At 36.1% G+C, this 26192-nt stretch overlaps 6 protein-coding genes across 7 annotated transcripts; 4 read left to right on the top strand and 2 right to left on the bottom strand.

The window, feature by feature from the left end:
- Positions 1 to 176: 176 nt before the first annotated feature.
- On the top strand, positions 177 to 2332 carry LOC129570326 (uncharacterized). The gene is made up of 2 exons (XM_055449887.1): positions 177 to 291; positions 818 to 2332. Exon 2 carries the CDS (start codon positions 864 to 866, stop codon positions 2226 to 2228), a length of 1365 nt encoding a protein of 454 aa, XP_055305862.1. The 5' UTR covers positions 177 to 291; positions 818 to 863; the 3' UTR covers positions 2229 to 2332.
- A 173-nt stretch (positions 2333 to 2505) lies between these two features.
- Positions 2506 to 11440, top strand: LOC129570335 (uncharacterized). 2 transcript variants are annotated; one of them, XM_055449899.1, is made up of 12 exons: positions 2506 to 2852; positions 4895 to 5194; positions 5739 to 5966; positions 6173 to 6747; positions 6843 to 7062; positions 7249 to 7460; positions 7638 to 8107; positions 8262 to 8639; positions 8769 to 9879; positions 9953 to 10241; positions 10436 to 10567; positions 10980 to 11440. In XM_055449899.1, exons 2-12 carry the CDS (start codon positions 4936 to 4938, stop codon positions 11150 to 11152), a joined length of 4047 nt encoding a protein of 1348 aa, XP_055305874.1. In that variant the 5' UTR covers positions 2506 to 2852; positions 4895 to 4935; the 3' UTR covers positions 11153 to 11440. The 2 variants fall into 2 exon arrangements, with proteins under 2 accessions (XP_055305874.1, XP_055305873.1); XM_055449898.1 differs by having other exon boundaries at positions 2595 to 2852; positions 10959 to 11440.
- A 1277-nt stretch (positions 11441 to 12717) lies between these two features.
- LOC129570336 (transmembrane protein 135-like) lies at positions 12718 to 18128 on the bottom strand. The gene is made up of 7 exons (XM_055449901.1): positions 17911 to 18128; positions 15416 to 15724; positions 14410 to 15189; positions 14141 to 14272; positions 13719 to 13859; positions 13260 to 13426; positions 12718 to 12974 (listed from the first exon to the last, which is right to left on the bottom strand). The coding sequence occupies exons 2-7, from the start codon at positions 15563 to 15565 to the stop codon at positions 12860 to 12862; spliced, it is 1485 nt and encodes a 494-aa protein (XP_055305876.1). The 5' UTR covers positions 15566 to 15724; positions 17911 to 18128; the 3' UTR covers positions 12718 to 12859.
- A 238-nt stretch (positions 18129 to 18366) lies between these two features.
- On the bottom strand, positions 18367 to 20414 carry LOC129570339 (uncharacterized). Its single transcript, XM_055449904.1, has 2 exons — positions 20248 to 20414; positions 18367 to 19930 (listed from the first exon to the last, which is right to left on the bottom strand). The coding sequence occupies exon 2, from the start codon at positions 19856 to 19858 to the stop codon at positions 18413 to 18415; it is 1446 nt and encodes a 481-aa protein (XP_055305879.1). The 5' UTR covers positions 19859 to 19930; positions 20248 to 20414; the 3' UTR covers positions 18367 to 18412.
- A 2001-nt stretch (positions 20415 to 22415) lies between these two features.
- Positions 22416 to 24031, top strand: LOC129570338 (WD repeat-containing protein 18). The gene is made up of 2 exons (XM_055449903.1): positions 22416 to 22619; positions 22693 to 24031. The coding sequence occupies exons 1-2, from the start codon at positions 22514 to 22516 to the stop codon at positions 23901 to 23903; spliced, it is 1317 nt and encodes a 438-aa protein (XP_055305878.1). The 5' UTR covers positions 22416 to 22513; the 3' UTR covers positions 23904 to 24031.
- A 106-nt stretch (positions 24032 to 24137) lies between these two features.
- On the top strand, positions 24138 to 25652 carry LOC129570276 (5-demethoxyubiquinone hydroxylase, mitochondrial-like). Its single transcript, XM_055449821.1, has 3 exons — positions 24138 to 24280; positions 24766 to 25252; positions 25367 to 25652. Exons 2-3 carry the CDS (start codon positions 24773 to 24775, stop codon positions 25523 to 25525), a joined length of 639 nt encoding a protein of 212 aa, XP_055305796.1. The 5' UTR covers positions 24138 to 24280; positions 24766 to 24772; the 3' UTR covers positions 25526 to 25652.
- The last annotated feature ends 540 nt before the right edge of the window (positions 25653 to 26192 follow it).

Here is a 26192-nt window from a genome sequence, read left to right on the forward strand (position 1 = left end):
TCTATTAAAACGGAACGAACTCTTTCACTCTGCTGCAAATCATTTCATATTCACGTTGGAATACATTCGTTCCATTGATTCCATGCGATCGAAGTGAGAGCAATGACTGCCTAAATACGTCTTGGTGGGCGATGAACATTGACAAGCGCTTTGGTTTAGTAATAAAAACACCGTCAATCAACTCGGAGGAAAATACGAACAATTTTTGAAGTTGAACAATTCATTTGAGATAGTTATTTTCAGTGGCAATTAGGCGAAAAAATATTTGACGACAACGTTTTTGTTTAAATGGTAAATATGACCTTAGATTCAACTATATCAATAATAATTTAATCAGATCTGTTGAAATGATGTCATTTGTTCTTAAATCGATCAACGATGACTTACCTTATTGGTGAAAGACAATCCCATAACATTATGAGCGAAAGATCGAATAAATTGGTCAACGTTTCATAAATAATTGTTGAAAATGAATCTCATTTGTTGTTTCAATTTATTTTAAATTAAATCAATGTGTGTTGAAACGTGAGGAATATGCTTTCGCTAATTCGTACAGTGTACACTGCGCGTATTGTCCGCGTGGGTGTAAATCTTCACATAGCAACTATAAGAGCACTGACTTACTTAGAATGATTCGCTCTCCGACTAAAATAACATTTAGCTTCATTGAGAACAAAGACTTCCTCGTTACCAGTTTCGAATATTCTTTTCGATTAATTTATGTCACAATTAAACGAAAATGAGAAATCAAATTAAAACAGTTTGATACCAACAATTTGATAATTTTTTCTTCTTTCTTTGCTTGGATGTTTCACAGAACCACCGTCACATTGAATTGGGCCATCGTAAAAGTGTATCCAAAAATGAGTAGTGAATCACACGGTAAAAAAGACAAAGCTGAAGCCACAAGCCAAAAGCCAAATGACGATGCCAAACTAAACGATGACCAACTGCCTATTGCAGCCCCTGTTGCCCAAGAAGATGTGTGCGAAATCTTCAAGCTCGATGTTGACTGCTGCGAAGAATTATTTGAGTGGTTGTCGATCGCAGATCTGCACTCATTCAGCCAAACGTGCAAACGCATGCAACGAATCGCTGGCATGTTCTTCCGACAAAATTATCCAAACGCAAGAATGTCAAGTCGTCCTGATGGCCTTTATGACGGATACGACACTCGAGTGAATGGTTTCGATGAATTTATAGAAGATATAGAGATTGAATTTAATGAAAACAGTTTGAATCAATTAGCTTACATTGCAGCAAATTGCAAATCATTAAGAAAAATTGAATTCTGGTCTCAAGATCCAATCATTTCAGGCAGACTCCGTTTGATAAGCGATGTTTTGGCTAAAGTTAAGAGCTTATTTATTTCTGGTGAGCATCCTGACGACTCCATTCTTGATTTTTGTCCAAATTTGAAGCACCTCATAGTTTGTTGGAAAAATACTGATTGGCTGTTCAAACTTAACAAGTGTCCAAAGCTTGAGCAAATCAGTTTGATGGGGCTTAATGAACAGGTGCTGGTGAATGTGGAAGCGATTTTCACTCAAAAAAGCATTCGTACTGTGGAGATGAATACGGAATTTCTTATGACTAACAAAGATGCACTTGATATCAACGTGAAATTGGATAATTTGATCATTGATTTTTGTGACAATCCAGAAGAAGTTACATCGGTCTGCGCTATTTTGAATAAGCTCCACGAGCGAGGCTTCTACAAGCGATTGCATTTCATTAATATGGATTATGTTGACCAACAATTGATCGACGAAGTGGTTTCATTACGTGCACTTGAAACTCTTGACATCGGCGAAGTAGAAGAAGGTGTCGTTTGGCCAGTCATGCAGAATGTGAAAAAAATTTCGGTGGGCGATTTGAGTGGATTCGATTTAACCACACTCCCATCGAAACTACCAAATTTGCAATGGATTTGTTTACCCAATGATTCTATGGAAGCGATTATGCCTTTCATTGGTGGCTCAAAACAATTATCGAGAATTAAAATGGGGTGTTCAATTAGCAGACGATCATCCAAAAATATTCTCCATCTGTCGGCATTGGCCAAGGAACGTGAAAAATTGATTGGAGCGTGCAAATTGACCATTTATGTTGTAGAAGAAATGTTCCTGAAAACCAAGTTTGCGATTGGCACGAGTCGCAGGTTGATCGAAATCAAACGTTTCGCATCGTTGAAATGGAATGAATCGTATTATTGGTACCTCACTTAAGCAGAAGGAAACAACCCAACAAACTAACCATACTAACACACGATAGCATAATCATAGAAGAAACACACATGAAATCACACCACACCAAATAAGGTAGAAATTTCAATAAAATCCCTGCATAAAATAGAAAATTAAAAAAGTTTCAAAAATAAACTGGTTTGCCTTACAAAAATAATCTTTGGTTTTCTTTTCAATAATAGTTAATTTCATTGAAATCATAAACAAATATTCCTTCAAAAAAATTCATTTCAAATACAAGTTCTACTCTCTCGTCACAGAAAAAACTCCGCTAGATGGCAGTTCAATCGTCGTTCCAATCTGCTACAATTCATTTTATACTCACATTGGAAGCTATTCGTTCCATTCATTCCATGCGACCGAAATGACAGCTGGAAACCGTGGTTCTCTGTGAACATTGACAAGTGCTTTGGTTTAGTAACAAAAACACTGTCAATCTACTCGGATAATAGACCAATTCTCGCCAATAAACACAAACAATTTAAGAGTATAGTATTACATTTGGTGCCTCTTTCTTGTGTTTTTGTTTCGTATGGGTCATCCGAAATAGTGATTTCTAGTGCCGATTAAGTGGAACAACTGGATGACAATGCCTTTGTTTTGATGGTAAATATTGACTTTTTCGATTAGAAATAATTTATTCGCGAAAATCTCATGAATTAATGTGATATGTTTATGAGGTTCAAGCATCCGCCTTAATCACATCGAATTGATAAATGTAAATAAGGCGTAAAATAGTGCGATTTTAATGAGTTAAGGTTGTTTTTACACACAATTGATAAGACTGACAATGAATCGCGGCACAATTTCCTTTTTAATCATAAAATCAATAAAAACAAGCGCGCAAATGCTGTACTTTCCACTCAGTGAACCGGGCACTAAATGGGTCGGTGTAAAATAACAGAACATACATGCTCGTTGAGTTTTGTTATTACATAGGTGGAATGAGTGGAATGGGTAGATTGAAACAATACAGCCGCACAATGCCCTTGAAACTCGAGTTTTTTTTTTTGCGTAATTTGGCAAAATACATACGAAATTCATGCTCAATGCTCAGTGCTCATTGTTGTGAGTAGAGGTGGACAGACACTGACGGCGACATGCAATGTGACAGCTTGAGTTAGAATGAAAGAACGGAACAATTATTGTTGTAGGAAATAAAAATAGAACATAATTTAGGTTGAAAAACGAAAAACGAAAAAAATGAAACGATTTTTATAGAGTAAAACGGAAATTCGCGTATTTTTTCACTAAAAAGTGGGAACAATCGGTGAATTTAGTTATTTAGTAGTTTGATTAGTCAATGAATTGAGGATATCGTTGAAATTACAGGCAACTTATGCGTTTGAGTCTTTTGTATAGCCAAGAATATCCACTTGAAAATCCAAAATTCATGTCGAAAGCACCAAATTCGACGAATACCAAGGAAAAAACACGTTTTTAAAATATTTAAACACGTTCCAAAGGCATTTTTCCACTATGTTTACACGAAAACTCGAATTTTCTAGCGTAAACAAACAATGCTAACCATCGACGGTGCACATTGTCTGAATTCTAATAAAAGTCACTTTGTTTGTTTCAACCGGTCAAAACCAACACTGAAATCGGAATATTGATTCGAAAATTGAAATCTGATTCACGTCAAAGGCTGAAACATGAAGCCCAAACACAAATCACCCGAAACGGAATTTACGTCATTTGCTCAAGCATTTTGATTGGCATTTGCGAACGGTGTTTGCTTGAAATTTCTATGGCATTTCTACAAACAGTGATAAATGATACCATCATTTCCGCTTGTTTCGATATCAAAATTAGATTAAATTTACTTTCCCTTCGGCAAAGCATGTTTCCCACCAGTATGCCGTAGCTCCAACACCACGCGATTATATCATTGTCAATTCATCACATTTACATACCGCGAAGTGTTCAACAAACCATAATAGAGTCTCGCGTGTTTCCATATTTTCCACGTATTTTCTTCCTTTTCTCCGTAGCCAGTGACAAAAAACCGGTCGTCATAAATTTAGGTTAATCATGTCAGGTGTAACGGTAGACGCGTGAGAGACACCACGACACTCCTTGTTTGATTTATTAAAATATTCGGATTATGTCATTTTAGCATGATGATGTGATGGTTGCTTTTTTTTTTATTAAATAAAGTCGTATTTAGAGGGAAAACATTGCGACGACAGCAGCGAAAATTGAGGATTTTAAAGAGGGAAAATTGCGATGAACGTGTTTTTTATGCGAAAGGAAGTTAACATGTTAAGTGATTACGTTGTGGTTTTAAAATGCACAGTGCTTTTGCTATTTAAGTCGAGGGTTTTCACTTCTGATTAGAAATTTGGGTTTATCGATTTTCTTCTTCTTTCATCTTCTTTAAGAGACTTTTTTCAAAAAATTGAATTCAAGAGTGCATTAAAGAGTGTAATTTAGCTCATTCTGCTTTGGATGAACATTGAAAAAAAAAACAATAGTATAAAACTTTGACTTGCTTTGCTTTAAACCGTTTTATATCGCCTCTGAATATAGGATTTGATTGACAGAAAAGTGTAAAATGATTAACATTTTCCACAAATTCTAATCCTTCCTCTTTGATGCCATTTCTTACGTTTCAAATAACTTTTTTCCACTTTCCCCATCCACAGTTGTATGTGCACCGTTTCGGAATAAGTGCAAATAAGACGAAATGGTGAGAGTATTTTCAATTTATCAATTCGATGGCCAGAGCATCCATCGAATTCCGGGCGATATTCGATCGGCGACTCTAATTGATCCAAATCATTTGGCATTGGCCAAATCGGATCATGTCATCGAAATAGTTTCGCTGCAAAATGGCCATTTTGATCAACAAAATCGTGACGATTCTGCCGATGAGAACAACATTCAAACCAAGTATGCATTCCCAACTGTTGACGAAGTGGTCGATATGGTTTACTGCAAAATTGGTAAGTGATGGAATTTTTTTAGCTGACGTTGATAGAAGAAGCATGATGAAAATTCACTTTTGATTGAATCAATCTAAAATGATGCTAAAATACATTGATTAAGTGGATTGATCCAATCCCGACGAGAAATTTGCGGTAAAATTGGTGTACGCCGACATTCCGTCGCATATCCGCGGATACTCGCAATGCGAATAGGAATCCACAATAAAAGTTGCCGCAAAATGTTATCGCTGAATACCCTGCGACTATTCGCGCTGCGAACAACAGTACAGTTCCAACCTGAAGTTGGCTGCGCATGACATTTCAGAGTATTCGCAGGGTACTCGCCAACTATCCGCAATGCGATTATTCGCAAATTTCTTGTCGGGAATGAATTTAGGTGAATGAAAATTATAGAACACTGGCTGAAAGAGAAAAAAAAACAGCAACAAAAAGAATCAAAGAAGCTATAGCGAAGTCAGAAGCTGCATGACGTACAATGCTTAAAACTACCCCATGTCATTCATTAATGAATTAATCCATTTTTATTCTCCCCTAAATCAAGGTAACTTCATCGCGACAGTAGAACGAAAGTCATCCAATTCTGGCGTTGAACACTCATTTTGTCGTGTTTACACGAACTGGGCAAATTGCAACAGTGCAACCAGCGACAGCACAGATAATATCAATTTGATGACATGCAACGTTACAATACGTGCACGAATCGCCGGTCGCGTGACACCGTCAACCAACAATGTGAACTGTTTGGAAGTGATTGAAATTCCAACTATCGGTAATGCCATTAAAAATGCACATATAATTATCTGATCGAAACACCTACAGTTTAGAGTTTGATTCTAAAAATAACATTTGTTGCTCAATTATTTCTGTAAAATACAGAACGAAACCGAATTAGTGTAGAGAAAAGTTCAAATTTTCAGAAAACTGTGAGAATTGTTCGAAAATAAGATTCTAATCCAATTTTTCATTTCATTCCAGTTCGTAGCTGTGCTCAAAGCCAAGGCAATCAGCCATACAAGATAGCGGTGTGCCAACGCACTGGAACCATAATCTGTGCAAAGGATCGATTTCTGAAATTCTACAAGTTTGACGAGTGTATTAATGAAAACACCCATTTCAAATACATCGACTTTTTGGAAGTGCCATTCGAAGTGGAACTGGATTTTGTGCCGACACAATTGAGTATCAATGAGCACATCGTTGGCTGTGCAAACTCAGAGTACATGTGTGTATTCAAAATTTCGGAGCAGAGCTATTTCAACACGGCAAATAGTTTGACCACATCATCGAGCCTGAGTGTAATGGCGGCCATGCCCATTTGCTCGTATGTGGAAAATCCAAACGATTCGATTCTCGACTATCAGAGCGTGTCAAAGAAGTTTTTGTCATCGATCACATCGAATATTTCATCAACGTTTGACTATCAGTCGATTGACAGTAACAGTGACAAAGGCAGATTTTGCAGAGACAGAAGCATCGAACTGAAACCAAACTATGTCGACACTGGCATTCCAATGTGCAATTTGAGACATTTTGCGGCTGCAAATGATGAAGTAAGTAAAGTGTGGTGTGGAATTTTGAGTAGCATTTCCAAATAATTCATTTTTTAAGAGAACTATTCACCACATGTCGTTTTCTTTTTTTAAAGGTGTACAAAGACTACATGATCCGAATCCTAGTTCAAGTAAAACAACACGATGCAAATGATCCATTTCAATGCCTGGTTTTATCACCGATTTACAGCCGCAGACAACGTGAATTGGACACATCCAATGTGTTTCGATCGCACAATGGCAGCGCATTTGTCGGTATTTCCGTGCTACTTGCAACGGTTAACGAAGGATATTTGTATCAATTCAGCAATAATGGTAGGCGGTTACAATGGTTTTGTTCTCGGAAAAAGATCTTTTCGGCAATTTTTTAAACTTTTTGTGTTCTTTTTCATTTTCCCAACAGTTTTTTTACCATTTTTTTTTTGTTAATTTTCCAAATTTTTTATCAATTGTTCTTGTGTTTCCATTCAATTTAATTATTTTTGCAATTTTTTCCCGCAGAAAAATGGACTTTAAACGAAAGTGATATGCAAACCAATGGTTTGATAGCAACGTACTCATTTACGTCGCCCATCATAAATGTTTGTGTAACTGATTATGTGATTCATGCGCTGACTGACCACGGAATCGAAACGTATACACATTGTATCGGGCATAAGCTGTTCAACAACATCTATGAGTACAGCCTGAGTGAGGATTTGTATAATGCAGAGGTATGGCATCATTTTGAAATTGAACGGTCGATGAAGTAAATTCGAACTTTTGATTTATGAATTTTAGAATTTTTCCACAAAAGTTTCGAATTTCACAAAAATCTACCTTGAACCAAACTCAAGAATCCGATTGCAGCAATTTGACTAATAACTTCTCTTCTTCCCTACCTTTTGTAGACATCACCCCGTGTCGAAGAGCAAATCTGTTTAATCGGCTTGCGGCCATTTCTGGGTGTTCAGCGAATGTTCCACACGCCAGAAAATTTGATTCTACTGGCACGAAGCTCGAATTCACCGCCAAATGAAATCAAATTCAAGACAAAATCAAAAGAGAGGAATCAAAATGCATCGGAGTCAACGTCAAGTTGGACACTGTACAGTCTGAAAATGTCACCAGCCGACGTGCTTTATAGGGATTTCATTGAATTGGCTGCAAATCACAAGACTGGCTTAACCGAATTGATAACCAGCCAAAATTCCGACAAAGTGCGGATTTACTCGCTGCTATTGAGCGAAGGACATGTGATTCTACGAATTGCTAAAGAGATTTATACCGGTGAATCGAACGATTTTTCGACAAGCCATTTCAAGCGGATTGACAGCTTATTTCTTGACTCATGCCATCAATTGGCGGATTTTTATGTGATGTGAGTTTTAGGTTTTTTTGCGTTTTAAAATTATTGAAAGCATTTTCACGAAAAAGAGTTTTTTGTACCAGTTCAAACCGAATTCATTTGCAATAGTGAAAAAGTTGATAGACTCTCATTGGAGCATACTAATTGATCAAAATCCATATTACAGGTCACAAAATCGAGATCAGTATTGTTTAGCGTATCCATACTATATAATGGGCAATTTGAAGATTGATCAAGTGTTTAGTCGCATTTTAGCGCTTATCGGAGACATTCCACAGGATTCAAAGTCGATGGTTGGAGCTGTTCATACTTTGAAGACTATGATTATCAAATCGACCGAAGGAAACGAAGAAGTGACTAAACGATTGACATCGACCCTCAATTCGAGCACAAATCATTCGTTCGGAGAGAAATTGTTGGAATTTTTCGCAAAATACGCACCTAACGAAATTGCAGCAATCGGATTGAATTCGACCAATTTTCGTGATGCTATGAGCGCCAAGATGTGCGATACAATTTTAAAAACGAAGGGCAGCGATCAATTGTAAGATATTTTGGCATTTTTTTAATTGATCTTTTAAACATTTTTTATTAAGTTTATTCATTTTCCTATTTTTTCAATCATTTTCTGTAAAATTCCAACCATATCTCCCAATTTACCCTTTCACTTCAGATCCAAAGAGGACAAATTGATACTAATCCTGGATACGATTCGTTGCAATCGAAAAGATCAAGCGATGCAATGGTTGGAAAGCATCAATGCAATTGATTTGCACCGTTTACTCGTGTCGAATTGGTCGACTCTCTTTGAAACGACCAAAGTAAAGCGAACCGGAAAGTCGATCACAACCTTTTCCGAGCTAACGGAATCGTATCTGTTGCCGGCGAGTATCACAAGCCATGCGATTCGAAGTGCTTTACTGGCAACATTTCGAAATTTATTGATCGACACGAATGTTCTGAACATTGAGCTGATTTTGAAGTTGTTTATGGAATTTCTTGCGTCGAATTTTGGCCAGATCAGTTTGTACATGAGCGTACAGTCGGTTTTGGAAAATTTGTTGGAAGCATATTTCCACCGTTTATACGTAGTCAGAAGATACAGTGATACTTTGAGCAGTGCCAGCCATGATGTGCACACTAAAAATGGAGTCGATCTTCAATCAAAGTCTGGCAATAACAACGACAGCCTTGGCAGCACTTCCAGTGAAAATGTCACAGCTTCGATTGGATATAACAGTACGAACAGCGGACAGAAGATGAACGATTCAATTCAATCCGAACACAAAGGATCATCCACATTGAATACCAATGGCATGAATGATTCTGGAAGAAAACACCCGTTTTGTGCGTCATTCAATGTTGAAGCACTGAAAATTTTAACCCGCATCTATTTGAGCTCATTGAAAGCGCACACCGTGGAATTTGAGATTAAGACTAAAGAAAAGTCAATGTATGTGAAGTATGTGAAATTTTTGCGCGAGAATTTCAATCGGCTTTATGCACATCACATATCACAAAACACAAACTATGATGGTAAGAGCTCGACCATTGACGAGACAAAATATTGTGCAGACTCGAGCAACGACACCAAAAACGAACAACACGATATTCAATTAACGAAAATCCCAATTTTGTTCTTACTACAACGACCATCGTACTTGAACACGATGCCACCGATCGGTGATTCTAATGCAGAGGAAAACGGAACGAATGCAAAGGACAGCGGGTTTGATAAGAGCGAAAAAGGACGCAAAGCCATCGGAGTTGTTTTGAAGTTGCAGGTGATTTTTTCTTGCAACTTTTTCAATCGATTTTAAATTGTATTCTCTTTTTCAATTTTCTTTTCTTTTTCAGTCATTGCTTTCCAGCGGCATACTAACACGAGACATTCTGCAAGAAGTGTTGCACTTTATCGAGTCAAACGTTCCATTCTTTGCCGTTGACAGTTTTCTCACTCTGTTGATGCCATTCGAAATGTGCATCGACTATCTCATCGAGATGCGGCCCGAGTATCTGTTGGAGTACGCAAAGTGTGCTAGTACCGACGAACAGAAATGGCAATACGTTCTCACGCACATCACAATGCAATTTGATCGAATCGCAAAAAATCGCTCACAATCGTTCTATGAAACTTTGTTGAAAGGTAGGCTCGAATCGCGGGAAAAAAGCGAAAAAAAGGAAAAATTATTTGGAGCAATTTTCAAAAAGATTTTATTTCGATACTATTTAAAAAAAAAAAAAATTCTGTTTTAAATTTCATATTTTCTGACCATTTGGAATTTTTTCGAAAAAAAAATTCAATTTTTGTCATTTGTTCTTCAAATGTTCACACTTTAGATCACTTGGATTATCTAGTGCACACAAAACGATTGCCAGAAATACTCAACATTGTTCCGATGAAGTGTTCTAACGAGGGCGATCTTCAGATGATGTCCAAGGCAGAAGTAGAAACTGACAATGGCAGCAATGGTAATGGCAAATTTGTTAAATTTTATTTCGAATATTCTATAAAAAAAATCCGTTTTATTCTGAGAGACGATGAATAGAGAAAACCAATTTTCACTTTGGGATACAATTGTTGATGAAATTAAAAGATCTAAAATATGAATTTCTCGCCGTGAACTTTTTTTCGTTCCATGCAATAAATATCTGCGAAAATTACCTGACAAAAAAGACTGAAAAAAATTGCATACAAAAAAAGTACGGAAAAAATTCTCTTTGCAGAAAAAAAAATTTGGAAAAAAAAATCTTTGCCATCAAAGCTTTATCAATTACCATTACAAACATTTTATTTATTTTCGAAACGAATCATTTGCACATAAAAAAAAGTCTGATTTCAATTTTCGTTTTTTTTTCACAGGCGACACAGTGACCGACCCAGCATTCCCTGAGAACAACAACAATGCGATATTCACCGATTTCTTAAAGTTGGCCATCAACACCGATCGCTCGGAGCGACTAAACGAAATGATAAAAACGACTGGATTCCAGCTGTACAACACGTTCATTGGTGGACACCATCCCGACGCCGCCAAATCTGCAGCTGAGAATTAGTTCTCGACCGCTTTTGTGCTTTGTGTGTTTACTTAAACTGTTAATCATTCCTTTGGATAAATTTTAGTGAATTTTTTCTAGTTTTTGCTCTAGCCAAGCACGTTCGTTTTGTTAACGATTCTTTAAAAGTATTAACGATGAATATCATACGTATTTATTTGTTAAGATATCTAGTCAATTGTATGAGGAGCACTTTACTCCATTCGATTAGGAAAATTCACATGTAGAAGCATTTTCACTCGAGTTTTTCAGCAATAAAATGATATATAGTATCTATTAAATGGTTAACACTTGCCAGCTTGGTTGTATTGGTTCAATTGAATAACAACTTATTTTGCAGATATGCTAAGACATCTATGTCTTATTAAGGAAACAAAATTATCTCAGATTGAGGAAGCCGCATAAAGGAGAAAAAAAATTATTTTCGTGAACTCAATCGTCATAACGATTGTCATCAACTGAACCGGTTTTAACGTTATTGCGCACATTATTGTTTGTATCAATTCGTTTTTTTTTTTTTTTGGAGCATGAGCTATTTATACATTTAATACATCTTTTTTTATTATTTTGTTCTTTTTCTTCTTATTTTTCAGCTTCCATGTGGATTCATGACGTGATGACGTAAATCAGTAACTTAATTCGAGTTACGCAAATTTATTGTGACGACTTTTTATCAAAAATGGCACCATCAATTCAACAATGTATTCCAAAAATTAAAAAAATCGGCATGTTTCGTATGAATATATGCGTTGGATATATTTATCGCTCGTTGGCTTGATAAAAAATTTAATTATTCGAGAGAATAAGAAGCTAAATTAGACGCTTTGGCCCTTATCACTTCAGTTGAAATAACATTATCGCAATCAAGTGTGAGTCATTCCATTGAAATAAGGGAATTCCGGCATCTGATTGAAGAATTGAAGTTCCCGGTACTTGCCTATGCTTTATCTTTGTGCAAGAAAAAGTACCGCTATCTAGACCGCTATCTTTATAATTTGTGAAGTTTGATTATCCCTGATTCAGAAATACCAAGATTATTCCCAACCTGAACAAATCGATTAACAACGTCGCTATAACATAGTCTATCGTAAATGGGGATAAATCATACATTTATAGCGACGTTGGGATAAATTTCATCCCATTTCATCACCAACATCAACACCAATCAAATCTATTGTTCATCTCCATTTGCGACGACGTTTAACGGTGTGACCTTGATGGCTCTGAAAAAAAAAAAGAATTTCAAAGTGTGTTTCGTTGTTGTTCTATTTCTAACAGATTATTTGATGAATCCTCAAGCCTCAAAAATTCGAACCAATGACGATTCGAAGTAAATTATCCTGTAACTCAACACTGGGAATTTTGTAGTGACGTTTGATATTGTAAATATTGATAACAAAACATTTACGTCAGAGAAAACTTCTTGTGAGGTCGTTGAATATGGTCACCCGTTCAAACATTCGATGAAGTCGATGCACTGCTTTTGGCTGTACATGTTTTGAGTAAATTGAAAAACGAGTGACAAGGTAGTGTCTAAAAACATTATTTGCAATTATACATCTCCATTTCAATTTGTTCATGAAATCATTTTATTTTCGTTTGTTGTTTTCTTTGTCCTTCTAAGAGCCAAAACCATTTTGTACATTAAAATTTAAAATTCACCCAACAACAATGTCCAGACACATGACTTAAATAACACACTTAATTCTACAAGATAAAATTGATATTCCGACTGGTTTTCGTTGCGGTCAAAACACTCTCCAATTGCTTTGATGTACTCAAACCGTAGACGTCGAGCGGCACACGAGCCATGGCAGCCATTCTGGAATTAATTTCAAATTAGACTCTTTTTTTTCATTTTTTTTTCATAATTTTTTTTCTCCAATAAATAGATTCAATTTTGAATGTTGATCAATTTTAAATTGATATTTCAAAAAACAAAAAAATTAATAAGATTTAATAAAGTTTTAATTCAATTTAAACATTAAGTTCTGAGAAAATCATCATTCCTTTTGGAATTAAAATTTTTTTATTTCGATTCGAAATAAAATCATTTTTGACTCATTTTGTAGGAGAATAAAAAAAAATTAAAAAAAATGCACTTTACCTTCCGCCAGAGAGCGAATGCAGGAATTTCCAGTAGCTTGATCGTAGGTTCATCGGTTCGATGGTTGCTGCATGGAAAAGAGTCGCTGTACTGGCACTGTACAATAAGAATGTGAAATGCGGAATTTTGGGCAGGTAACCAGCATCGATGCCAATGTTGTACGATATCTGAAATTGCCATTAGAAAACGGTTATAAGGAGCTAAAATTTGTTGTTATTTTTGTTGATCATAATAAGATTTTTTTTTTATAATTTTTCATACAATTTTTTAGCTAATTAATAGTTTTCTTGTCGGAATTTTCGCCACTTGAGATTTTTTGTTTTCAGATTTTTTAAAATGTCATCTAAAAATTATGAACAACAATATTTTTTTTTGTGTTGAAAAAAAGAGATTCGGAAAAAATGCAAACAAAAAGTCAAGAATCCAGTTCATTCACACACGATTCTGTTCAATATATACCTGAAGTGCTTTCCAAAAGACGTACAAGGCAACGGTTGTGTCAGGGTAACTAGCAAATGCAATGCTGGACAAAAAGGCTGCAGGAACTGCATGCAATGGGTCATCTTTTCCAGTTATGTGTCGGAATGAACATGAACTCAACTGAAATAATGGAAATAAATGAAATAAAATTGAAAATCCATCACATTTCGTATGAATTGGGATTAGTCTTGATTGCATATTGATTTTCAAATTTTATACAGGAATTCTGTGGCAGGATCAAATTCAATTGAATCAATTTAAAATGATGATTCGATAAAATCAAAATTTTATCGATGAAGCTAAATAGTCCATTCAATCAAATAAGAATCGTTAAGACGTGAAAAGTGTCTTCATCAGTGGCTCCACATGAGTTGCACAACCTAAGCCATTTCGAAACTAACCCGGAATAGTGCAGCAAATCCGCCCAGAAATGTGCCCAGTTTTAATGTGTTTGAACTTCGGAAAATCGACTTGAGTTGCTCTCGCCACGGTAGCTTTGAAGTCATTTTCAATCGGATCAAGATCAATGTCATCTGCAAAATATTCAAAAAGATTTAATTGGTTGTTTCAAGCATTTTGAACTTTTGATTCAAGCTCTTTTGAGTTTTTTTTTTTGTCATTTTTTTTCTTCAAAAGAATTTTATTTTTTTCGATTTTGAACCCTTTTTACCTGAAGACCGACTCCGATAGTGAAAAGTTTCGTGCCACCGGACACAACGTAATGCAGGCAACTGTTCCGTGGATGCGGGCATGTTTTGTGTCGTGGTAATCTGTATTTGAAATAGTCCATGAGTTGCGTGTAATATCGAACAGCCTGCAAGATCACGGGTAAAAAAGGATTTTTCGATGGTGGTCGAGTGTGTGACGATGATTGCGCTGGGTCGCGTTGACCAGTCAACAAAGCGGCCGATGATTGTCGTTCTCGTCGTCGCGATAAAAATTGCGGCTGCAACTGTAAGGCTGGCACATACTCTTCGTAGCGTCCAACAACAAACCTCAAAATGTCATAAATTGAGTCTTTGTTCGCGTGTGCGGCATTTGTTTGAATTGTAGGCGCAATGCCTTGATGCAGCCCACATCGGAAATAATACAACAACAGTGACATGCTTGCACCAAAGATCAACACCTGTCCATACGGAATGGGTCGACAATAGCCACGTGCACAAGCCATATTGAACAACGTCTCGGTGGCCACGTTTGATACGTACAAACACAATAGACCACGGCGTGATGGACGCTCCAACAACAAAGCACACATACTTGACATGAACGATGGCACAAATGATACCGTATAAAAATTGAACGAGCCGATGCAAGAGCGCAGCAAACACAAGAAAAACGAATATGAAAAAGCACTTGTGGTCAAGAATGCAGTCGATTGCAGTATGCCCAACAACATTCGCTTCAGATCGTTCAGCGTTGGCACGCGACATCGCATCAATAGACTCAGCTACACGATGGTGTGTTGATGGAGAATGAGTCGAAAAGAACCGGAAACGGAAGAAAGGATTAGTTTGAGTGTGAAAAATGGTTTATGATCAGCAAAAAATCTATTTCTTTTGGCAAAAAAATAATCTCTTAAAACATTCAATTTTCTGGTAGAGTTTTTAATTTCAGAATTTTTCCATTTTTTCGAGATTTTTTTTCTTTTTCAAAATTTGTTCCCTTATTCTTACCGTGTACACCGCCGAATATATTCGAAAACTCTCTTGTGCGGCTTGCAGCAAAAGGCCGGCAGTGGCAACGGAGCAATGTTCTGTCCATGGATGCACGTATTCCATGCATGTGGCCGATATCGGCGTCAATTTACTCTGAACCGCACTCATAGCACTATTTTTCCAGCGGTTTCTAATACAAGTCGTTGAATAATTTTGATATCACGTTCAACGGCCCAAAGACACGGTCGCTTTTCGAGGGAGGGATGGCTTTTTACAAGGAAATTGAAACTAATTTGAGGATTTAGCACCAATCACTCACTACGGGATCTGAAAAAAAAAAACAGATTTAGTGTTTGGTGAATAATTGAATTTTTCAACTTAAAAAAATACTTTTCAGAGTATAAGAACAAGACGTTCACAGTGAGAGAGTTTCACTATGGAAATGAGCCATCGGACGAAAATTGATATTTTTCGTAAAATCAACTCAAAGCGGATTTGAGTGCAATTGTGACCGAGGGGCTTTTTTGTCATCACAATTCTTTACTGATTCGCACAAATTCATGGAAATTGATTTGCGAATCCTTCAACAGAAAGCACATCGTATTCATATCAATTCTACGAATCAACGCGAATCGGTCGATTTTTTTTTCTCGAAGAAACAGTGATGCGCAAACTCATATGAAAGACTCGCACTCGCATGACACATAAAACCCTCGAAATTGAGACCATAAACCCAAACTGACACCGTACTTCCATAGAAATAATTCCATTCGAATCTTGAATTAATTTGAAAATGATTCAAAAAAATTTCACTTATTCTAAAATCCATTCAATTCAGCGTTCAATATCCAATCACTTTAATTTACAGTTCAAAAATTGAATTTCATAATGACTTGATTCCGTTTGATTTTGTTCAATTGATACCATTTTCATCGTCGAATTTCATTTCCATTTGTTTTAGCTATTAAATCAATATTAATTAATGAATTGATATTAAATTGTTTTTGCGAATTTGTTGACAGTTTGTTGTTTGTTTAGAAACCAAAGTCCTCCATCCCCAATCTGTTGATTAGCGAATACTTTTTATTTGGTGCAAACACAAAAAGTGTTGCCTAATCAACCAAAAAAAAAGTTCGTTTCAATTAGTTAATCCATTCATTTAAATTAGTTCACTGTTTTTCATATAAAGAGAAAGTAAGAAAAAGTACTTTTTTTCCCTGGAAAAATAAACGTTTTTTTACTTCGCGCAACAAGGTCTTCGAGTCCTTTGATTTTCGTTAATTTCTTCTTGAACATAAAAAAAAAACATTCAAACTGTAGCAATACTCTTGCATTGAGCTAAAGCCGATTATTTGTAGCACTAAAACAGTTCTGGTCGATTCTTTCTGGAACTAATGTTCAATGCTATAAAATTGCCGCTGTTTTCAAGCTGTAATTTCCAATGAATAACCAATTTGCACGCATTTACACAGAGCGTGTAATGCACACCGTGTATATTTCATTAGCAGAATTCACGCAAGAACAACACCTCGGAAAAAGTGATATTAAGTCATTACATTCGAGCCTATTGATGCTTAAAAAAAGTCGCTAATCAATAATGAAATCGAATATCAACACACGACATTTGTTACAAACGTGTATCGCTTTCATGTTTACAGTCATTCCAGCCACTTGTTCGTCGTTTGCGGCAGAACATTTTTTTTGTATTAAAGTCTATTTTTAGCGGCCTGCTGTGTTCAAAGGCAAAAGTCTCACAGTAATTTGAATCGAAGACGTGTACTTCAATCCAACACACTGGTTTCGGTTTCAATCTGGTTCAAAATCAATTAATTTTATTTCGAATTAAAATATTTCCATCGAATATGCAGCCGTACACCAATCGGTTATCAATTGAATCTCTGTTTCATTCCATTTAATTACACATGTTTTGTGAATGCACAAAAAAAAACGCGGTATGACATTCAGTACACGTTCGCACTGAAATGTGCGTAGAATTGACGGTTTCGCATTCATAAATCGCTATAATTGATAAGAGTGAGACTGTTATGACACATAATTGTCCATTTCACTGCGTTAATTTTCGACGATATGTTTCCCTTTTGTTCTAATCTCAGCGGCAAAAGTCAAAGTTGAAAATGTTGTTCTGATCAAAAAATCTCCACTATTTCATTCATGTCTTAAATTGCGTTGTTAGTTTCTTTCATGAAGTAAATTGATCGGATGATCATGAAGCAGACCAGTTCACGTAAACCATTTGAAAAGCGACACAGAACGCACGGCACATTGTGTGTTCAAAGTGTTCCGACACCGTAATTGCGCATACAATTTGAATGGATAATTCATGCAAAACAATTGCACGGGCCTCTTTGAGGTCAATCTATTCCCACTATTTTTTTCTTTTTTTTTTTGCTTTGATGTGTTTCATTCATTTCATTGTTTCTTTTGAACTCTTCTGTAATTCATCAAGTGTCCGCACACACACTCAATCACTCACTAAAATCGATTTTACTCACCAAATTGCTTCTATTTATTCTGTAGCACCAGTTTTGATATCAGACTAGAAATCAAAATCAAACTTCAACACGATTTCATCGTGTAAATAACAAAAACATTATGACGTTTGACTAACAAAAACAATAGCCGACGAGAAATATTCTGACTCGTCGTTCACACCAGTCTGTCTCTCTGTGTGTGTGTTTTTTTGACGTTCTCTGGAATTTTTGTGTTCTATTAATCACTTCGTCTGTCACTAATGTCAAAGACAAAATGCGAGAGGTTATAGCAGCTTAAAGCGGTTCTGTGTGGAATGTGAGCTGAAATGACAGAAGATGGCGCCAGTGAAGATGACCGTAACTTGGATTTGAGTTTCATCCAGAGACAAAGAGGAATTTTGTTGGGTTTTGCTAAAAAAAAAAAATTATCACGAAGAACGAATCAAAGTTGAATGCAAAATAAACTATCAACCGTTCAATATCAAAAAAACGCATTTAATTGATTTTTTTTTTTTTCACATTTTTATGAATATATTTTCAGATTTTCTACAGTTGTGAATATAAATTTACCGTGGAGGTCTGCGTCTGTCATTTCGCACGATTCAATGCGTTTAATTTCAATCAAATTTTGATTGGCGTATAGATTTTTTGGTGACATTTTTGTGGCCAAATAAACGTTTTTTTCAGCATAAATGATAACTTTGCTTGTGCCAGCCACATTTTTACGTGCTTCGTTCAATGTCGATAGATCAATATCGTATCCATTCTCTGCTGTACTAAAATAATGAATATAGAGAGAATTTAGTCTTGGTAGTCGGCGAATAAATGGTAACAGATGATCTGTTGTTGCTCTGAATAAATGAACATGACGTAAATTTGGAAATGAGACTGTTAGAGCTTCTAAACCAACGTATTTTGTGTGCATATAATAAAAACTGGTAAGATATATCGCGTCTACATTGATAATGGGTGGTTCAAGTACATTCACTGTGGAACGTCTAAACAATTGTTCAATTGTTGACCACTTGATTCGATTAATTTCAGTTTCTAAAGTTTCCGGTGTTATAGCGAAGGTACACATCCTATTTGTAAACTCTAATCGTTTAAAAAGACCATTTTCATGGAGCTTATGTAACAAAGGGCAAACTTGATCTAGATTAGAGAAGCAATCGTAATGAATATTTAAAACATTCAATTTCAGGTTGGAAGATGAATCGATGAATGTGTCACTGTTTGCCATAAGAAACTCAAAATCTGTTTCGATACTTTCAAGATGCGAATTTTGCTGGAAAAATATTCCGAGATTTGCTTTCAAATGTTTATTACATTTTTTCAACCGCAAATGTTCAAGCTTCGGATATTTATGACACATCCATTCATTTTGATCCATTGTTCGATCTTCGTCAACGCAAAGTCGCTTTAAATTTGGACAAAATTTCAAGAAATCTTCGAATGAATGAAATTTTGTCGCAATTCTGTGCAAATGAATCGATTCGATTTTGTTCAACTTTGGTTTGATGCAATCGATCAATGCTTTAGTCAACGTAATCATATGAAATGAAATTTGGCGGAGTGAATCACAATTATCTGCGATGTACTGGAAGTCTTCTTCTCTGTTTCTGTACGATAATTGAATGCTCTGAACGTATTGAATGAATCCGTTTAAATTCATTCTGTCGTGTAGAATCGTTTGATCGATGCAGCGTAGCGTCTGTTTGAAGCTCTCTCGGAAATAGAGACCGGTAAGGCGATGCATTCGTTTGCATGTTTGGCCAAGTGAATGCAGATCTTCAATCTCTAGCCACTCAAATAGATCGTCGCAGCAAATGGCATTCAGCTTGAAAATGGCCGGTGGCGACTCTTTTTGTTGACTATCTACTCCAGCAGCAATTTCATTTGGATAGATGTTGTTTAGCTTCTGATGCTTGGTAACATCGTTTATTTCACCATCATTTTCACGCTTGTTCATCTTGATTGTCACTGCATTTGATTTAGCTTTCACTCCTGTTCACTCCAGCATTCACTTGTCTCTTGAATTTATCTGAAGAAAAAAAATCGTGTATTTTAATGGTGAGTTGAATCTAAACAGAATACACCGTATGCTGCCGCTGTGCCGCTCACACACTTCAGCATATTGTGCGTTATATGGTATGAGAGCAGTAAACCAGCAGCCGATTAGTGCATATTTTAGTGCATTAGCATATATATTAAAGCGACAAACTAGTCTCAATTTCGTTTTTTTGGGATTTGCATCAACACAAAGTTTAAGAAAAGCACAGATTTCATTGTCTCTTTTCATTGAACCATGCTATGACGCATCAAGTGTCATTATATACAAACGAAATCGATTTTACTTACCAATCTCTGCTTTTTATTTTGTAGCAACAAAGTTAATATAGAACTTTGTATCTAGATAAACTGATCGACAATTGTTTGAGTAAATAATAATAAATTCTGGATTTTGTCTGGCAAAAAACAGCAGCAGAAGAGAAATAGTTTGGATCGTCGCCAACACGAGTCCTTCTTTTTTGATGCTCTGAAATGTTTGCGTTTTCTTTACAATCAGCTGTCAATGTCAATGATAAACTGTGAAAGTGTTTATGCTCAATCTGGAATGTGTGTGGAACTGCCGAAAGGCGTCGCCACTGAAATGACCGCCACTTTTGATTCGATTTAGAGAAAAAGGGGAATTCGATGTGTATTGTTCAAAACCATCAAGAATAAATTTTTGGCCAAGAAAAAACTTACGTCGGTTATGTTTATCCAAGGATGCAAAATAAACTATCATCTGTTCAATGTCAAATGATGCATTTAATCATATTTTTCTCATTTTTATTGTTCATTCGACCATTTTCATGTGGAAATTTGTTAAAATGTTCGTCATTAGAATGTTTGAGCATTCTTTTCAAAAATTACTTTTGTCACAGAGCTGCCATAAAATGTCCAAATCTTCTTATTTTCTTGGATTTTCCAACATTAGTTAAGTTTTTGAAATGAAAACGTTTAGAATTAGTCGAAATCAGAAAGTGCGTTTTCAGTTGAACTTTTCATTGAAGTCTCTTCTAGTCCAATTGTTTATAAACCCCTGAATTTATCGTGAATGTCTGCGCCTCCCATATCACACGATTCAATGCGTTTGATTTCAATCAAATCGTGATTGGCGTACAGGTTTTTTATTGCCATTTTTGTTTTCAAATAAACGTTTTCTCCAGCATAAACGGTTTCTTTGCATGCGCCATCCAACTTCTTACGTTCTTCGTTCAATTTTGATAGATCGATTGGAAATCCATTTATTGCTCTAAACCGGCGAACACATAGTGAATTCAGTTTTGGTAGTCGGCGAATGAACGGGAGCAGTTCAGCATTCGATGCTCCGAATAAATGAACTCGATGTAGATTTGAGAATGGAGCTATTATAGCATCTAAATCAACGTACTTTAAACCTCTATGATTCGAAATATACATCTCTTCTAAATTGATCGTTGAAGGTTGAAGTGCATCTAATTCGGAACGGTTAAGTAATATATATTACGCAAATAACGGAGTTGTCGTTTTCGGCAGAAGATTTGATAAAATTGCAAACGGATCGGCTAAAACAATTGAAGCAAATTGAAACCAACTATGGAAAGTGTGCAACAAATAAAAAACACCGGCTTATTTTGTGCATCGTCTCAATCAACTCGATGAATTAACAGCTGAATTTCGAGCTTCACATAAAGTCATAGTGTGCAATCGATACGGATGAGAGTTATTTCAAAGACGATGTTTCGGTGGATTTTGAAGAGTTTTATTTCGATGTGTATTGTGCGTTAGTTACCGACCGTGACACACGGTATCCGCCGGCTACGAGTTCAACATCGAGTTCAAATAGCGGTCAAATGAATGTCACATCGGCAGCAATGCCAAGCCAACCAATATCAACGGTACATTTTCCCGACATTCTAAATCCAAAGTTTTCGGGTGTTACAGCTGATTGGCCTGAATTTCAAGATACATTCAGTCGAATCGTCAAACACACAACACATACTTGCCGTCGGCTCAATTTTTTACTCATTCAATCGCTCTGTTGTGCAATCGCAAAATGTTTCTGTATTTGCATACAATGTGAAACGCATTCAATTTCACTACATTTCAATTTATTTATTTATTATATTTTCAATTTGAGAGAAATTCATTAAATTAAGTGTTAAAGAAAAGAAACAATCGGGTCTTTTTTTTATGAAGTCCAAAACTATAGTTTACCTAAAACATATTGGACATATGATTAGGGTGCGTCGTACATTCGAATTATTTTTCGGTGAATGGAATTCATTTTAAAAATGTTTCATTTACATTTTTCTCTGTCTCTTTGTAGAAATTTTCACGTAAAATAAACGAAAAACAAATGAAATGAATAAATAAGCCTAATAAATAATTGACTATTTGCATTGAATTAACGAACGAACTTTTTATTTCAATATAAGACAGTGACCCTAACTGATTCGCCAGTCAACAAACACAAGCACATGACAGGTGACAGCTGGAAACTTCAAATCAGTTTGACAACACGTGCTGTTTTTTTTTTGTTGAATCGACACGGTGGTGCGTTTTCTTAGTAGTAAATGAGATTTATTTTCGGAAAAAAATGAGCAATTTAATTGAAGTAGCTGTGACAAGTGATGCAAATGGTTCGTTATGGAGCTGCTGTGCATGGGATCCACAGGCTGGAACGCAATTATGTACTTACAAAGGTAACAAAAGAAAAAATCATTCAAATTCATACCAACTTTCAATTTATTGACTGTGACGATGTGAATATTTCAGGTGGTGAAGCAACAACGCCGCATGGATTTTCGTTCATCAATCAAGAATTCATCATAACAGCCAACAATTCAAAGCCGTTGTTACACATTTGGCCGGTGAATAGCCAAGAACAAGTGCCGAATTTGCGATTTGTTGTTCCGGGCAAAGTGACAGCACTTGCCATTTCATCCGATGGTGTCTATTGCGTAGCGGCTGTCAGTGAAATCATCTACATTTGGAAAATCAGTTCGGGTGATATGCTGGCGATGCTGTCACGGCATTATCAAACGGTATCATCGCTTGCATTCACCGATGATGGGTCACATTTCATCAGTGCTGGTCAAGATGGAATGATGCTCGTCTGGAAATTGAGCAGCATTTTAACCGCAACTGGGTACAACAATCAGGAAACAACTCCATTGTATTCATTCTCCGACCATACACTTTCAATCACCGATATCTTTATTGGCAAAGGTGGTATGCGTGCCTTAGCTGCATCTGTTTCACTGGACCGTACATGCCGAATTTATGATTTAGCCTCCGGCACAATTTTGTTGAATTTAGTGTTTCCCGAGGCGCTTACATCGATTACAATTGACAATTTAGATACGAAAGTTTACATTGGATCAATCGAAGGAAACATTTTTGAATTCAATCTGCAAACACCGCCACGCACAAGAGAATACCATTTGAATCACGAAACATTGACAACAAAGCAACGTTTCATCGGTCACAAGGGCGCTGTCACAACATTATCGATTTCATTGGATGGTGAAACATTGCTTTCGGGCGGTAACGATGAAACCGTGCACTTTTGGCACATTCCAAGCAAACAAATCATCCGAACCATACCACATAAAGGTACAATTACTAATGCCAAATTCGTGCTGGCACCAAAGGCTATGTTCGATCAAGAGACAAAACTCCATTTAATTGCAAACAATTTCAAACGCATGATTGACAATCAATCATTGAACACGGAAAATTTCACGGTCGAAATTTTGGTTTCGCATCCAGTCGATTCGAGTATTGAAGCGGAAATTGTGAATGAAACTGTTGGAGTTGCCGGAGATGGTGTTGTGACGTCAAAGGGAAGAGAAATTTTGAATGGAACAAGTGGAGCCGATCTGAATGAAGTAGAACAACTTCGAGCCGAAGTCAGACGACTGAAGAAAATCAACAAAGACTTATTCGAACATTCGGTTAAATCAGTTTTTCAAAATGGAAAATGAGTCAACGCAAACATTTTGTACACTTTCCTATGGCTAAAAAGTGTTTGAAAAAAACTTCAAATTATATAAATAGAAACATGATTATTGAGAATCTAAGAGTTTGAATAAAAAAAAAGACTTTGAACCAATTTATGGGATATTTCATTTCAAAATACTGTTTCACATGGACAATGTGTGGAGATGGAACGCACTCTGTTGACTGTCAAGTACAACATAACCTCAAATGTCATACGTACGTTCTTTTCATTTGTTTTGACTTTTTTTCACTTCTTCTAGTCTATTCAAAGCGAATTTCAAAATAAAACGCAATTATTACCAAAGTTTAAATAAAAAATTGCGTCCTTTCTCAGCTAAAATTCCAAGTGGATACGAAGAATGTAAGTATTCATCTGCATTGAGTATTTGAAATAATTTTCGTTGCAAATACTTAGAATCGACAATGAAAAAGACTTGATTTAGTGGAAGATTAATTGTATTGAAAATTCCAAAATAAGTGAACTTCTTTTGAAGTGTATCGAAAACAATGACTTTATTCACAAATTCGCACTTGAACGATTGACTTGATCATGGACAAAGAAAGATGGATTTTGAACATGAAAACTTGAGTCTTTGTGATTAAAATGCAAGTTCGAAACCAATAGTACAATTCAATGAAAGTCAATGAGTGTCTGTTAGTTGAGCTGCGTATACTTGTCACTCAAATGTGTGGTTGACTTTCTTTAATCAGTTGCAATTTTGACATGAATCCAAGTTTTTGGGAAGCTATTTTTGTTTTTTAATTTCAAGGCGCCTTTGCCACAATTTTATCAAAGAAAAAAAGTGATTTCAATTAATAATGTAGATTTTTATTTTATTTCCATAGTATCACAATGAACCGTCTAAATCATCGTGTTCGTCAATTGCCCGCAAAATATTCTCATTTGGTGAAACAAGCCAGTACAAGTGCAGCTGCATCGGAAGCAACAGCAACGAAAACACAACGATTACGAGCATCACCGTTAATCGATGAAATAATTCGTATTAATCATGCCGGTGAATTGGGTGCCGATCGAATTTATGCCGGACAACACGCAGTCCTAGGTAAAACATCGATCGGTCCAATTTTGAAACATATGTGGGAGCAGGAGAAGAAGCATCGAAGTGAATTTGAACGATTAATCCGAGAATATCGCGTTCGACCGACGGTAATGACACCTATTTGGAATGTAGCCGGCTATGTATTGGGAACTGGAACTGCATTACTCGGAGAGAAAGCAGCCATGGCATGCACAGTGGCCGTAGAAACTGTCATTGTTGAACATTACAATGATCAATTACGACAAATCATGGAAAGTCCAAATGTTGATAAGGTATACAAAATATAAGGAGGCACTTTCTTTTTCTTTTTTTATTCCTTCAAAGTACCCTCTTATTCATCTGTTTATTTACATTCGAATATTTTTTTTTTTTCATTTTTTCTGCAGGATATTTTGGCCACGATAACGAAATTTCGCGATGAAGAGCAGGAACATCATGACACTGGCATTGATCACGGGGCCGAACAAGCGCCGTTCTACAAAGCAATGACCGAAGTCATAAAATTAGGCTGTAAAACAGCAATTGCCATTTCAAAGAGGATTTAGTTGAATATAAATTTGTTTCTATGAATTACCTAAGAGCTAAGACAATTATCTAAATCGGAATTTTTTTTGTAAACCATTTAATTGAAGAATTCGCAATGAAAATTTATTTGGTGGTGAAAAGAGGAAACCAATGATTTATTTTTACCCCGTTTAAAAACGTAAAATCTTATCGCTGACCAAATTTGTCATGGAACAATGTATATACATGGGTTCGAATGTCTAATTGTAAAAATTAGTCACCGTCGAAGTGCTGAAACTGAGATCAATGTTGGAATGATCAATTTGGAATGTTGAGCTGGCAAACGGCGCCACCACTGAAATGACCAAAAACAAATGTTCGGCCAAGATAAAATTGCAATTCCAATTGTATAGCCACAGCAACGGCACTTCCACTTGGTTCGCCTTCATTTAGTTTTGGTTGCTTTGATTTCTTGTTGATTTTACCTACCTTTTACCGCTTACCCATATTTATTGCCGCTGATTTAAATATTTTCGGATTGCGCCAAAACTTGACGGACTCTGCCAAGGAAGAAAGATGAAACTTAAATTTTAAAAGTATTCACCAGAATATTGTACAACCTTTTCAATTTAAGTAAATGCCAAGCATTTGTGACTTAAACTTTAACCAATCATAAAGCTTTTGCCACAAAGTTCATTCAACAAAGTG

The sequence above is a fragment of the Sitodiplosis mosellana genome, unplaced genomic scaffold (assembly GCF_009176505.1).
Source record: "Sitodiplosis mosellana isolate CC-2019 unplaced genomic scaffold, AAFC_SMos_1.0 Smas_scaffold_52, whole genome shotgun sequence".
In the NCBI taxonomy this organism is placed as follows: domain Eukaryota; kingdom Metazoa; phylum Arthropoda; class Insecta; order Diptera; family Cecidomyiidae; genus Sitodiplosis; species Sitodiplosis mosellana.